The 16,124-nt window shown below is 40.5% G+C and overlaps 1 protein-coding gene across 1 annotated transcript in view; it reads left to right on the top strand.

Annotated features, from left to right (window-relative positions):
• The first annotated feature begins 12,136 nt into the window (after positions 1-12,136).
• SLC5A12 (solute carrier family 5 member 12) overlaps positions 12,137-16,124 on the top strand; it is a 28,180-nt gene continuing 24,192 nt past the window's right edge. The window contains exons 1-2 of the mRNA XM_006111502.4: positions 12,137-12,829; positions 14,952-15,017. Of these exons, the coding sequence (XP_006111564.2) occupies positions 12,473-12,829; positions 14,952-15,017 (423 nt within the window). The 5' untranslated portion in view covers positions 12,137-12,472. The remainder of the gene's footprint in view (positions 12,830-14,951; positions 15,018-16,124) is intronic.

The raw sequence follows: 16,124 nt of genomic DNA, 5'->3' as shown, positions 1-16,124 counted from the left end.
ATAGTGATTAAAAAAAAATGTGGGTCTTAAAGTGTTGGCCAATTCATTATTTTTCTTTAATAATTGCCTTTAATTTCAAAATGTACTCACTCGTGAATATTTGCAACTGAAAATAATCTCTATCCAAGCCCAGACTCACATAGGTGGGCAGGTACTCTCATGAGAATTCCCTGGAGCTTCAGCAGAATTAATCAGATGAGTAACAGCTTGTCATCACGTTTAACAGGTTCAGAACTGGGCCCTTGGACAAAATGATGAGATCTTAGTTACTTATACCATGCAAGTCTGGACTAACTCCTTTAGGGTTTAAATCAGCCAAGCGCTGAGAAGTCTGGCCCTGGTCCAGCAAAGTACTTAACCATCTGCTCAACTGTGAAAACCTGAGTAGTTCCATTGACCAAAGGGGAAAGACACAGCAGGATTGAGACCTTCACATCAAACTTACTCATGAATTGGTCACAAAAATAGGTTGAGATTCTATCCCCTTGAAAAATGTGTGGGCAGGAGGTGACTAGCTATTACGAATAGATTACGTACAGGTTGTACCTCCAAAAACCGGCATTCTCTGGTCCAGCAATACCCATTGTGCGGCAGGAACATGGATGCTCCTAGTCCAGAGAGCTCATGAGCATAAGGGCAGGAGGGCCAGCCAGCCAGGGCAAGATGGTCAGCAGCCTGGCTGGGGGGAGCACGAGACTGGGGCAGGAGCCCTGCAGCAGCTTCTAGCAGTCCCCTGGCAGCACAGATGGGTGCGGGGCTGGAGCCCTGCAGGGCTATGTCTTGTAGTCTGAAAAAGCAATTCTGTGTCTTTAAACATGCCTGTTATTTTGAAAAATATTTTGAAATAACGGGTGCACTATTCTGGTGTCCCGGTAACCCTTGGGCCAACCAGAGTTAAGGGATTGGTGGGAATAGTGCTTTATTTCGAAATAAATGCTGTGCAGACAGCTCCAAATTTCAAAATAAGCTATTTCTAAAATTACCTCAAAATAAGCTCTGTCATTTAAGGTAAGGGTACTGTAGACGCACCCCAGCAGTCCTCAGAAGCTTGGGGTTGTGCCCAGAGTCCCCTGGCAGCTTTCTGGAGCGCAGGGCCGAGACACTGCCGCAGCCCCTGGGAGTGTGTGCTGGAGACGAGCCCCGTGGCAGTGCAAGGCCGGAGCTCTACAGCAGCCTGCCCCTTGGAGGCCGAAGCCAGTGCCAGAGCCCCACAGCTGCCCCTGAATGCGTGGGGCTGGAACCCCATGGTAGAAGCCAGAGTCTCTGCTGCCCAGGAAGCTGGCAGCAGCTGGGCAAGCAGCCTAGCCAGGTTGGGGTGGGGGAGGGCGAGGCAGGATGCCTGCTGGGGAAGCTTGCCAGCAGCAGGTGATGGGCTGGGGAAGCCGGTGGCAGGAGACCTCCCCTGGTTCAGCAAATTCTCTCATTCGGGACCGCTCAGGTCCTGACAAGGTTGGACCAAGGAGGTCCAACCTGTAGTGGTAACAGTGGGTTGCTCAGAATCTTGGTTCTCTAATACAGTGGCCTAAATTTATTCCAGCAGATTTGAGAGAACACAGTACAATTTATAGCCTGGCGTTAGCTTAAACGTACCATTTTTAGTTAGTCGTTTATATTACTCCACTCTCCATATTGTTATCTGATATTAGAGAAAAAACTGATAATAGGAATGGCTTTATGATTCTTAATCAGAACATAGCAAGGCTGATTCGCTTTTGCCCTGTTCCTGGTATTGCTATTTTCAGCAATTGGTTGCAAAGAGAGTATAATGTGAATGTTACCTGGTTCCATTCTGATTTGGTGGATTTCACACCCACTGTTCCCTGCTGTGATGACACATGGAGAGAAGAGTAGGGGAGGATAAGCCCAATGCATTACTTGTTTTCAAGCTGGAAACTGAAAATGAGAAGCTGCCGCCTCTATTGGTCGTTAAAGTAAACTCCACACTAGTTGGCTGAAGAAACTACCTTATTTTCCTGAAGCCATAATTAGTATCTTAAGGTCTTGTGACACTCATTAATGTTCATTCAGCAGAACAAGGAGTTCATACTAAGTCATGCTCAGGAACAGGTTATCTCATGCCCCGCTTGACTTGTTTAATAACTGACACTCTGCTTCATTCAAGGTAAAAAATAGGTTCAATAATGTGTTTTTCTCCAGATCCAGCCTGTTGCACACGGACTCTGAAACAAGGGGCACTGAGTCTCATATTTAAATTGTCCCTTTATGTGAGTTTCTGAGGTATTAACACTATCATTTCCTGGGCTAAAACAAAACACGCTCTCCAGTTAAATCAGGATCTAGCCCCTGGCTTACTTTGATTCAACGTGCATCGAGACTCAGGGCTTCACCCTGCCCCACATAAGTTGGTGAGTCGGCGCTTGTGCTCCCGCTTCATGGCATGTCACTGAGCCCTGGAGCCCCACTCCCAATGGGGTTGGAGTGCAAGTGCTGGGAGAAGCACCAAACTTCTGCACCCCTGCATGGAGCTGGAGCACCAAGTTGAGTAGGGAGTCAGTGAGGTCAGGGATTTTTGTTTTGTTTTTTGTTTTGTTTTTTGCTATCTTAAAGGTTTGAAGTTATACATGAAAGTTATTCAACTTGCAGCACATGGGAAGGAATTAAATAGAACATTTTTAACTTGTTATTGGTACACCACTGGACAGATACAGAGGGACAGATGACAGAACAAGGAGCAATGGTCTTAAGTTAAGTAGGTTGGATATTAGGAAAAACTATTTTACTAGGAGAGTAGAGAAGCACTGGAATGGGTTACCTAAGGAGGTGGTGGAATCTTCATCCCTAGATCTTTTTAAGTCTCAGTGTGACACAGCCCGGACTGGGATGATTTAGTTGGGGTTGGTCCTACTTCGGGCAGGAGGCTGGACTCAATGACCTCCTGAGGTCTCTTCCAGCCCTCTGGTTTTATGACATAGGTCTTAAGGCTACTGAAAAGGAACTGGGATTGCAGGCTGTGTCAGAGCCTGATGGTCATTCTTTTGTTTTTCACAATTATTAGTGTTTGCAACGGTGCAGAGCCTGCTTTGCATTATGTTTGGCTCCTGTCTGCAGTTCCTCCCTAAGGACATGAGATGTGCGGTTACCTTTCTGCAGCTTCTTCTGTTCAAACAGAGTTTACTGCCTCTCGTCGGCAGAAGCTCATAGCAATAGTGAATGCTGGACACTCATTCAATGGAAGGAATCCCATTTAGGGCTTTATGATTCCTGAATTTCCCCCCTTCATCTGTGTGGGTGAGATATGGGAATGGGAACACAAGGGAAGAATTGGACTGCCCATGCTTGTTACAACATAATTGGAATCCAATGAAAGAAGACATGGAATAAATGAAGACAAACCTCCCTAAGATGGACTATTGGAGTTACCATGTTTCAAGATGTTGGTCCATTTTGTTGGTATCCTACTTGTAGCTGTGGCCAGCAGTTTAGAAAAGAAGGTGGAAAACACAGGGGAAAATGTCTTGATGATTCCCAGAATTTTTCAGTTCACAGAAGAAAGAATCTCAGTTATTTTATATTATTGTCAGCTTACATAGTTGCAAATATTATTGTCTCTCTTTAATAAAGGCATCTGATCAGCTTTCACTGTAAGCTTTATTTACTTGGTGTCCCTCCACTGAATTCCCTCTCATTTCTCTCCTTTCAAAAGTTTAATGTTCCTAGAGCTTGTGGTCTTCTCCAATATAAAGCACTGCTATGCTTTTTTATCAGTGTTGATGCCCTTCCTTGGCCTTTGAGAATTCTCCTGTGTCTATCTGGACCACATTGCCATTGTTCTAATGATGGCAAAGGACCACTTGTCTAACACTGGGTAAGGAACTGCATTAGCATAAGGAACATAGGAGTCTCCCTACAGGTACTTCATCTCATTCTCTGCTAATGGGTAGAGCTCTGGCTAAAATCTTCCCCAGCTGCTCCTGCCTAGATTTCCCCAATGTATTTAAAATGACAAGGTCATAGTCTTCCCTTCAACCAAGCTATGTCTGATGAAGAAGTATAGACAAGTGCCAAGGAACCAGGCACAATTCCCAGCTCTTGTGAGTGAGATTGAATTAGTGCAATTATAGGACTGCTCTCAATGGGAGACTGACAGGGACAGGGAGAAGATTGGGATAGCAAAGAAAAATTCCTTCATGCTGCCTCCTGCTAATATTGGGTGCAAGAGGGGCTGGCCCAGGAACTGACTCTACCAGCTTGATGCCAGTGGTGCATTTCTCTCTGTCAGTATATGGCCTCTTTTGGGTATGTCTTGGGAGATTCTTCCAGAGGGGTACTCCACGCTCTTTTACCACAAGAGTGCATGAAGAAAAAAATGAAAACAAACTGTAATCTCTGATTGCATGCCTAAGACTGAGTGGTCACCTTACACAGACCTCCTATTACCTTTCAGGACACAAGAATCAGTTCAGTCTTTAAAAAGTTGATTTTATTACCAAACAAAAAGATACACTTGGTAAAGCATATGTGGCTGCGAGGTGTTATAAAGCAACTGAGAGAAAACTGATTAAAGCACAGATAATTGCTTCCCTGGGATTCAGCTTTAGTTCAAATGTATAGGCTGGGTAGGCACATGGACTCAGCACAGAGGAATTTAACCAAACTACAAAACAAAGAAAATAACCTGATCATGTCTAACTAAAAACAAACAAACAAAATTCCCTATCACTTCCATATTCATAGCTTCAAGGTTCAGTCTATTTCTAGGCATGCATATTTCTTCTTGGTTCAATTCATCTTTTCTCCCCAGCTCCTGGTTTAAAATTCCCACAAAGAAGACTGAAGCAGGCAACCTGTTTTTTTAAATTCAAATGTTAACACTTTCTTCCCATTGGTCTTCTTGATCCCTGCCAACACATCCTGGATTTTTTTCAGGGATTCTCGGATTTTCTGAGTTTAACCCTTTATAGGCAATTGTCCCATCCATCACAAGAACATAATACAATTTAAATTCCACATGCTACTCTGAAAACCCCCCGCAACCACTGAAAAAGATGACTGTGCAGGAAGATTCTTTATTACTTACAGAAGCAGAGCTCCTTGGACACAGTATTGATAATTATGAGATCAAACTTCAAGAGCAGATGGGGCCCTTATAAATGACTAGAGTAAGACTTCTCAGTCTGGAACTTGTGAAGCCCAAGAGGCTAATCACTATCAAGCTCTTTCTACCTAGCCCTAGGTCCTGGCTAGATGGGAGGGATCGAAGCAGGGAAAAGATTGAGGACTGCAGGTGATGATTGGGTATGGACAGACAGAAATATTTGATACAAGCTAAGCAAGGATAAAGAGAGACTTTGTTACTTGTCCTACAGAAGATAAATGACAAAGGAGATAAATAGTGCTAGGTATTTTAGTAAACTCATTGAAACTGATGAGAGCAGCAAGTATTTGTACCCTCCTAAAAAGAAGAAACAATTGCAAAGAAAGGAACTGAATAATTTATGCCAATATTCTATTTTTATGAATAGCTGTCATTTATGAAAATGTATAACAGCTTAGGGTCACATATGCTGCTGACCTAATGATAAATGAGAATTCTTTGAAGATACTTGATCTCATGAGTTCAATACAGAAAGAAAACACAGCTACTGACATTTGGAATTACTGGTTCTTCTTATTTGAACAGCTTATTGTGTTGATCATTATTGATGCTGTAGTGTTTGGAATCCTAAACGGACTGCATTTGCACTTTGCAACTTAAGAACATCACAGGTCTTTAAGTTGATCTGTCCATATTAGCCCAAGATGTTGGTTATATATGAATGCAACAAAAAGAATCGATTCAAACTGAGAAATTTACCATGAGAAAGAAGGATAATTCTGAAAAACTGAAAGCTGTTAATTTACTAGACAATGAGAAAAATCCTGAAAGCGTGATTTTCTGCTTCCAGAACAAGATTGAGTGCTTGCATGTGGTCTCATTACACAGTTGTATTTAAGATTGGGAGGTTTGTATGCATAGGATGTGGACAGCTAAATCTCCCGATAGAATACATGAATGTTAATTGTATCATTCAATAAATTTCCTGTGAATTAAGACAGATAGAAAACACTTACATATCAGGGATCTGATCCATTTACTTGGACTAAAGGGACCAAATTATAGCCGAGATCACAGGCAATAATCTCTCTCTTTCCTCCTCCCCCCCAAAAAACCATATCATCAACAGAGTTTGAAGCTTGGACCTGCACTGCAAGAGAGAACTCTGTCTCTTGGGCTAAAGGAATAATTGTTAACTGGTATCAGTAGTAGGTTCTTCTGAGGAACATGACGAGTGCTGGCCAGCACTCAGGGTATGTCTAAACTATGTTCTAGTTTCGAAAGAGGATATGCAAATTCTGGATTTTCCACCGGAATTTGCATATCTTCTTCCGATCTCACTTTTGAAAGCGGAGCTTTCGAAAGAGAAAGTAGTCTGGATGTGTTTTTTTCGGGGAAAAAAACCCCTTTTTTGAAAAGGACACATAAACCTAATTTTTTAAGGAAGAGCAGGGTTTTTTTTGAAAAAGGGTTTTTTTCTCCTAAAAATGCCCTGCATCCAGGCTGCTTTCAGTTTTGAAAGATCCGCTTTTGAAAGTGAGATCAGAAGAAGATATGCAAATTCCTCTTTCGAAAATAGAACATAGTCTAGACATAGCCTCAGTGACAAAAGGATTAAACTCAGGTAACTTGGAAGGGTGTTGACAGGGAGTCAGATGAAGCAATGGGATACAGTGCTGAAATTTCAATTGTACCTTGACTCTTTTCTTTGTAGGGAAGTTAAGCCAGGAGTTGAGAGAGAGAGAATTATTTAAACCCAGGCAGGACTACCATGCCTCCAAGGAATTTGGGGCATGGAAGTGGACTGAACCAGGAAGGAAGTAAATAAAGGGAAAACATGTGTTTAGTCACAATCAGGGTATTTTTCTTTATTTTGGTTGTTTGGTTAAATTTCTCTGTGTGGGTGTGTCTAGACTACAGGGTTTTGTCGACAAAAGTGGACTTTTGTCGACAAAACTAAACCTGCATCTACACTACCGCTGAGTTCTGTTGACATAACATCGACAGAACTCAGCAGTTTTGTCGACGCTGGTAAACCTCATTTTACGAGGAATAACGCCTTTTGTCGACAGAGTTCTGTCGACAGAAGGCACTGTTGCATCTAAACTGTCCTTTGTGTCCACACTGTTATGTCGACAAAGCAGCTTGCTTTGTCGACAGAACTGAATGTAGTCTAGATGCTCTTTGTCGACAGAAGCTTTGTCGACAGTATCTGTCGACAAAGCTTCTGTCGACAAAACCCTGTAGTCTAGACGTACCCTGTGAGTCTATGCCGTCTTTCTTCCCCCACTCACCATTTAAGTTACAGCCCAAAGAACTATGATTCTTTGCATTTTTTATGTGTTCTTTTCTTAGTTGATCTGTAACACCTAGCAAACAAGTGTGCTTTATCAAGTATATTGTTTTATTTTGTTAATAAAACCATTGTTTTTAAGGTGATGAATTGATTCGTTTGTCCTGGAGGGTAACAGGAGGTCTCTGTGTGTGTCTGCCTTACCTTGAAGGTCAGCTATCAGAGATACAGTTTGTTTTTCTGTGATTTTGTACTTCTTTTTTCAAGCTCTCTTGGGGCAAAAGAGCTTGGGGAACGAATTCTAGTGTTCCTTCCTGTTTTTTTTCAGGGTTAATTCACTTGATGGTGGCAGCTACCCCCTGATGTTGGTAAATCTGTGACTCTGGAGAGTTGTTGTAAGCAGAGCCTATAGAGGCAAGGTATTTAAGGTCCCTTCCGGGCCCCCATCTTCTGCACTTGGAGTACCATAGTGGGGAACAGCCTTGACAGTTCTTAAACACTATGGTCAGGTCTACACTAGACCAGCAGCTCAGTTTATGGTATGCAACTCTAGCTATGTAGAATATGTAGCTGGAGTCAGCTTACCATAAGCTGAGCTTGGTGGCGTCCCCACAACAGGAGGCTGATGGGAGCAAACACTCCCATCAACTTCACTTTCTCCTCACAAAAGCAGGAGTTCCGGATGCTGAAGAAGGCACCCTCTGAGTCTGGTTTAGTGAGTCGTAACTAGACTCGTTAAATCAAACTCCAGAAGATCGATCACAGCAGCGTCGATCTTCCATTTAGTGTATACAAGGCCTATGTATTCTAGCTCCTAAGGAAGATGTGACACACATTGTGACTTTCTACATCTCTTTCCTCTCCCCAGGGTGTTGTAGCACAATGACTGTTATTCTCCTTCCTGCCTAGGAAAAATATTGTACCTCAGCAGAAGGAAAGGTCAGTGTAAGTTCTCCACATTGTCCATATCACCCTGGTTCTCTTCCATCCTGTCCCATAGAATCAGACAATGTAGTTACCATAGACTGAAATTTTACAATAGGTTTGCTGAGCACACAGCCAAGACAATCATTTCTCCTTGGATTCTAATACTGAGAGTTATTCTAGAGTGCAAGTCAGTGAGTGGGAATGGAATCCTGAATCCAGTGAAATTATTCAACAGACATCAACTAGAGTTGATAATATTTACTATTTATACTAGCGTAAATGTCTAGACCAGACATGATCAGAGTCACATTGCAATAGACCCTGTGCAAACACATTCATAAAAGACTGTCACTTCACAGAAGAGTTTATATTTTTAATCACTATCTTTCAATATAGGCCGTAGAACATCCCCTTCCAGCCCCTAGAAACCTTTGAGCATTTTTAAGAACAAACTCAAAGCAAACTTTTTAAAGTTCTAAAACCATTTTACAAACTACAGCTCTGATTTTCAGCTATGGGTAAAAAAACAATCAAATCATCACAAGAAAAAAACAACAAACCTGTTCTCATATATTAAAATTCAACTCTGTGCAGAAGGTTTACACAGGCCTATGTGCTTCTTAAGTTCCACTATAAGGTTTTATAAGAGTATTACAAATACCAAGAATACTTAACATATTTGAAAAAGGAGCCATAATGTGTATCCCTTGATGATGAAGGCATCTCAAGCACACACTTAAGATACCAAAATGGAACACAGGTTCTGTATAGGCCTTTTATAGGCTCACCGTATAATGGTCAGTTTCACCCATGAGGTACATGTCTAGGAGTGGAAGGATTAGAAGTTTTTCTTCTGGTTTCTGGCTCAGTTATTGACTCTACATTAAGACTCTGGGATTTTCATAGAAACCAAGGCTGAACTTCAAACGTTTGCCCATCACAAATTGCAATCTTAATTTCACTGAGTTTTCATAAATAACCAAAATTCTGTTATTTTGTTTTGAGTACCTTTGAGTCATAGAACCAAATGACTCCAAGTATTTACTCATGAGATAGTTTACTCATTACAAAAGTAGTATGTTTTTGTTTTCAACCTCTCTGAAGGATTAAGAAAGATTAGGAAGGAACATTTACTTATCAATAGCCACATTTCTGACATATTTAACTTGGCACATGGACGTTGTGTAAATTGAACTGACAATCACTAATTTATAACAAAGTTATATATTATGAAAATATTGATAGGTGTTAACAGGAGGATATATTGGCATTCATCTTTTAGTGTATTGCTCCTTTCTGTTTTTGAATCCCATTTTCAGTGATGTACAGTCTCATCTGACAATAAATATGCACAATCCTTTTACATTGGGCTCAATCTTACATTATATTCATGTTGATTCTGCTGTTGGTATCAGTTGGAAAACACCTCCTATAATTATTATTGAACTTTTCTATAATGAACACACGTGAACAGACAAGTCGCTTTATTTGTCACCATTTATGGACAAATGGGACAATTAATCCCAGGGACTGCATATTGAAAAGTGAACAGACTCTGTAGAGAAGTGTATTCAATCCACCACTGATTTATTTCCCCCATGTTAATGATCAAAGAATATTACTCCACATTGTGTTAATATTTTCTTGCACATCCTAGCTGGTATTTAACCTTAAGACCTCAATGTTGTAATGGCAAAGTATTTACCACTGTCACAAACATCTATCAGTTGTTAATCATCCTGTGTAAGTTTAGCATTAATACGGCTAGGAAACATTTCAAATCCAATGTTCTTAACCCTGTGTGCTACAATAACAGCTAAAGCACTGGCAGACAAGTGGAAAATTTAAGATCATTTGACTCTGGTGTCATTTCAAGATATGTTGTACCACACTAAAGGGAAATATTAACCAACTCATGTATTTTGCCTTAGAAATATGAAAATCCAAAATTATTCGTAAGCGCGGGTCACGTTCGTAACTCGGGGATCTCTTTTACGACCACTCCATGGGAGCTTTGGTTGTAAATGTGAACGGTCGTAACTCAATCGTTCGCAACTCGGGGACCGGCTGTATTGTTGGCATAGTCCCCTGCTCATCTCCCGAAGTAAGAAAGAAGCAAAAAAAGGAACTAACATTTATCTCAAACTCACAGTATCTCCCAGGAGATGGTGCAGTGTACACTCCACACTTCAATGCTGGGTCTAAAGACACAGGCTACGCCTAGACTGCAAACCTCTTTCAAAAAAGAGCGTCTAGTCTACAACCAGTACTTTTGAAAAAGTAAGCCACTTTTTCAAAAGAGAGCACCTAGGCAGTCTGGATGCTCTATTTTGAAACAGCATAGTTTGCATTACATAGTGCCTTTTTTCGAAAGAGCACTTTCAAAAAAAAGGCGTTCTTCCTTGCAAAATGAGGTTTTCTGTGGTCAAAAAATTTGCCACGTTCTTTTGATTTACTTTCAAAAGAACGCAGCAGCAGTCTAGATGCAGGGGAAGTTTTTTCGAAAAAAGGCCACTTTTTTGAAAACAAAACAAACAAACAAACCTGTAGTCTAGACACACCCACAATAAGCTATCACTCCATTTGTGAATGACTCTCTTTGGGTATAGCCAGCTATTGTCTGCCTCTTTGTAAAGACAGATCACCACATAGTATATTGAAGCTAACACCACACAACAAGAATAGGTAAAAAGAGGCAAAATTTGTACCACTAGATTAATCAAAGCACACCTAGCACCCTATCAAGATGCAAAAAGACTTGTCCACAACTAATTTCATGGGAGTTTGTTATGTAGCTCTGACAGTGACTTGCCTAAGAAGCAGGAAGTGACCAGCACCTTTTAAAGAGTGTCAATTCCCACCTGTTAAATATAAACTGATATTCTTTTGGGGAGGAGAGGTCTTTTAACATGGGAGCTTGCCTAATAACAGCCTTACACAGGGTTCACATTTCTGGTATTTATAGATAAAATGAATGACACCTCCTTGACTTTTATTATTTTCAAACATATTTGCACTAGAGTTGGAACACTAGATCTGATCTTCCTTGAACTTTGAGGAAGTTTTGTGATTCCAGCTTATCTCTACAAATAAGATGGTGTGACACAGATCAGACGCATTATTGTAAACCATAACTTCAGCTCAGCATCAAAGGCCTCTGGCCACGGATGTTTAGGGAAAGGGCTGTAAGGATTTCTGCATGGGAAAACTCTCTTTGAGAGGTTTGGGCTTTGCATTTGGTGGCTCCCTGGAGTGGCTGGAACCTTGCATGAGAGAGATTTTCTGCTTATTCTGTTTGTGCTCAGATTAATTTACTTTGATTTCTTGTTCTAAACACTCTTCCTTAAGAAAATGTTCCCAGTTGTCCATGGAAAAGTCGTCACTGTATGCCCACTGTAAGTCAAGCCAAGAGCTCAGATTCTAAACTCTAGGAGCTGAAACCAGCTTGCTGGAGTTGAATGTGAGAAATATACATACATACAGCAGTCCACATCTCCAATGGCACTTGCCAGCTGTAGAGTAACTTCTGGAGTTTCTATCAGAGAATACATTTTAAAATCTCCTATTTGCTTAAGAATAACTCGGTGCTTTCCCTTTGGTGCACAATGGCAAATTTTAGCCCCATGTCTCAGAAGCAGCTTTCAAAAACAGAACCTATGTACTAGTCAGTTCACTTATATGACTACCTTTCATTTTTACCCTTAAATGATAAGTTTTACTGCCTTCATTTTATTATTTAAAAACCGCTGAGCAGCAAAAATCTGTATCAAGTCAAGGTGTCTGAGTAATGTTTAACCTTAAATGAAAACGTGGCAGATAAAAAGGGTGTAAACTATTGAATCTATCTTCTTTCCATTAGTTATTTATTTATCAGAGAGACCAGATGCTTCTTTGGTACATACTTAATTAGTAGACTGACAAACACATTGAAAGGGCCAGGGTACACATTTATGTAATTCCTTTAAAACTCTATCTGAATCAACTTGTTGGGGTAATACTTTTGAATGAAGCCAAAGCTTATATCTGGACTTTGGATCATACTCTTCCTGATTTTTTAATATTTGGAATTGATAAGCTTTGGAAACATCTCTCTTGTTAGGAAAAAGCTAATTGTTTTTGTGAACTGTGAACCAGATTTAGAAAAACAAAACAAAACAAAACCCACCTAGAGATCTGAGAATTATCCAGTCTGAACTATGTCCAAGTTCATAGCGCCCACCATCAAAAACTTTGTGGCATGGGACTACGTTGTTTTTGCTGCACTCTTTTTAATTTCCTCTGGGATTGGCATCTTTTTTGCAATTAAGGAGAGGAAAAATGCAACTTCAAAGCAATTTTTAGTAGGTGGTAAGCAAATGACATGCGGACCAGTAGCATTGTCACTTACAGCTAGTTTCATGTCTGCGGTGACTGTTCTGGGAACACCAGCAGAGGTATATCGCTATGGCGCATCCTTCATTCTTTTCTTTATTGCATATACGCTTGTCATCATTTTTACTTCTGAACTTTTCCTACCTGTATTCTACAGATCTGGGATTACAAGCACTTATGAGGTAAGTAAATTGACATGATTATAACCAGTCTATTGTGTATGTGGACATTTCTTACCCAACTATATGGTAAAATTGGTCTTTTGTAATAGTTTAAAACACGGGGTATTTATTTATACTTTGACAATGAACGGCATTATCAAGGATTAAGAACCCATTGTACTAGGCAGACTTTCACTGGAAAAAAGTCCCTGACTCAGGGAACCGACCACTTTGCTTACTACATTAATACAAAAGTGGGCTAAAATTGGTAAATGCAAATAAGAAAGATATTGCACGAGGAGGAAGGTATAAATATGGTTACATTGGTATAAATATGGCTACATTGGAGTTCATATATATGTATTTGAGCCATCTGCACTCTATCTAGCTTGTCCTAAACAGCAATTAGGACATCATGGTGTGTGCTTCAGTGCTGGATAGCTGGGGGTGGGAGGGGAAGTGGGGGACAGACACGCTGGTGCAGGCTGCACCAAATCCTGCACCACAGTGTTAGCCCTGCTATTTTTGGTTAGTTGGCTAGACCAAAGCTTGCATGGATAAGCAGCTGCAAATCTCTCTCCCAACTATAGTATAGACATAGCCTTAATCTCCATAACCAGGAAACACAATGCTTCTCATGAATGGATATTAAGGAAGGGCTCAAAACACTAAATTCTACTCCCAATGCCCCAAACAAATACATTCAGTGTTGTCTGATCTGGGAATTTGGCTCAGTCCCTGTAAAGTTTGAGGCACTTTCTGCGAGTGGATTGGAGTTAAAATTTTGACCACAACCAAAATGTGCAGGTTTAATAGGGTTGAGTTTGGGCCCATTTCTAGAGGTTAGGTTAGGAAACATTAAGAGACCTTTACAGGTGTTTGAGGGAGTTGGAGGTTTTTTTACTCCCAGCATAATTTCTCAACTGTTTCTGAAATTTTTGCCCGGCATCCCACCTTCAAAGAAGTGATTTCCTGGTATGATGGCTCAGCAGCTGTGATTATTAAGTGTCATTGTGGTGTTATTACTGAGCGTACCTAAATTATCTAGATATCATTATGGACACTGGCCAAGTGAGGTATTCAATAGCCAGTGGACTTAATAGAGGTCATGGGACATGGCCCTGTTCTTTACTACAGAAAGATTCAGTTAACTAAGTATTGGATGAAATAAAGCCTCATTGGCTAATAAATCAAACCAAGGTAATGAGAAAGTTTGTGCATAGCCACAGAGGCTTAAAAGCAAGGAAAGTCTTCATTTGAAAAACTGCACAGGCATTTTGAAATGTTTTATTGCTAGATTAGGAAGAGTTCAGATTGTTTCAGTCCCCAGAAACAAAGTGAGAAAGTGCTCTTTCAAAACCATAGTGGGGTAATAAAACATCAGAGTCAAATTTTCTTCTGTTTCATCATTACAATTCTATTGTACTCAATGGAGCCCCTTTAGAGTAACAGAGGAGCGTTTGTTCCAATGATTGCAAATAAAAATTACAAGCTTAAGCGTAACAGAGAAGCAAATCAGGTAGCTCCACATGGAGATTTCTAAAGGACAGAAAATCCCTTGGAATCTTCTGTAAAAAAAATGTGCACTGGGGAGTATTCTATACGGTGTGTCATTCCGCAGAAAGTATGGATGGGCACTCAAAAGTTCCTAAGAACAGCAATGTCCATCATCAGACAGATTGAATATGTCCTGATGATTCAAGTGAGTAGATTTCTATGAAAGCCAATCAAGTTTTTCCTAGTTAGATTGAAGATGTCCCCAGTTTTCCCCCTCACGTACATGGATGAAGCTTGAAAATAAAGCACTTTTTCCTTTTCTGATTTGTCTCTGGATTTTTCCAAGGACTCCTAACAAAACAAGTACTATCAGATAATGAGTAGTTCAGTTCTACTGAACACATTATTTTAGATGCTTATGATTGTGATACTTAGATATTTTAGATTCATTACGAGGCTTCCCAAAATGTAATTTGCTGGATCTGCAATGATCAAATAATCCTGCACATTAGTGATATAATAGCAGTCTTAAGAAAGTCAGTGGGACTACCTGTGAGGTAAGATGCTCTTCAGTGCTAATAAATGGATCATAATCTGGCCCAAATGTCATATGCTTTTAACTAACTGTATTTCTCATTTCTCCCAGTATTTGGAGTTAAGATTTAACAAGGCTGTTCGTTTTGCTGCAACACTGATCTACATACTGCAAACGGTAAGCAAAATCTTTGTGCACATTACCTTCTGTAACATAGTTACTTTTAAAAGCTCAGATCATATGAAGCAACTGTTTGCAGTGAGGTTCTCTTCTGTTTTATTGTCTTTATTTTGCAGCTGGGTTGATAGACTATGGTGCAGAATGGGGAAAGGAGTTCCCTGAGGTATAGGGTTGCTCATTTTGGTTGAGTGTACTCCTGGAGGTTTCATCACATGACATAATCTTTTATTAAAGATTCATTTTTCTACTTCCTGGAGGCACCAGGACAATGCTGGGTGGTTGGCAACCTAGCTGAGGTACTGTAGTGACTTAGAGAGGTTAAGCTGAGATTGGACTCCAGTCGTCTCCTGCCACCCTATCTTTTGCTCTGAGGAACTATGAAGCCACATGGCTCCTTTTGCCAGAAGAGTATGTGGCCCTCTGTGTCCAACACTGTAATTGCTTAGTTATTGAAATACATTCCAGCTGTAAAGTGTTCTAATCTGATTGCTTGTTCCTCCTGACCACACAGCGCTGGTCTGAAAGTTGGAGAGCACTTGTGAAGATCACTTGATGGCACCAGCTTCTTTAAACTCCTTCCTGGTATCTCCCTTCCCTATTTACCCTCACCAAGAGACTCCTATCCCCTCACCTTGGGAATCCTACTGTTTTCAACCTTCCAGCTTCTTCCTGTTTAAAACGAACAGTCTTTATGGCTGCTGTTCCTAGCCCTATCACTTTAACTTCACAGCAGACACAGTTCCGCACTCACGTGGTTCACACATTTTTGCTCCAATTCCATGGGTTTCTGTCATCTACTTTCAAGTCCACTTTTTCATGGAGTTGGGAAAAGAAAGATGTGTTTACATTGAGCACACTGGTATTTTAGTCTATGCCAGCAAAAGGAGGTGCATTTTTAGCACATAGTCATGTTTATTACAGGAGTCATCCCTTCTGAACATTTCTGGCAGACAAACGTTACTTTGCCATTTGGGAATAATCCAAGTGCTTGGTTTAAAAAAAGCTACTTTTGATCTCTGAAGTTTCTTGGGTGGCCCCCTTGTTTTTCTTTGAAAGATTTGTAATACAAGCTCTAATTTATGTGTATCATAAAAACAACTACGT

The sequence above is a fragment of the Pelodiscus sinensis genome, chromosome 4 (genome assembly GCF_049634645.1).
Source record: "Pelodiscus sinensis isolate JC-2024 chromosome 4, ASM4963464v1, whole genome shotgun sequence".
In the NCBI taxonomy this organism is placed as follows: Eukaryota; Metazoa; Chordata; order Testudines; family Trionychidae; genus Pelodiscus; species Pelodiscus sinensis.
Note: the sequence above shows the minus strand (reverse complement) of the source record. Positions and strands in the feature narration are given on the sequence as shown.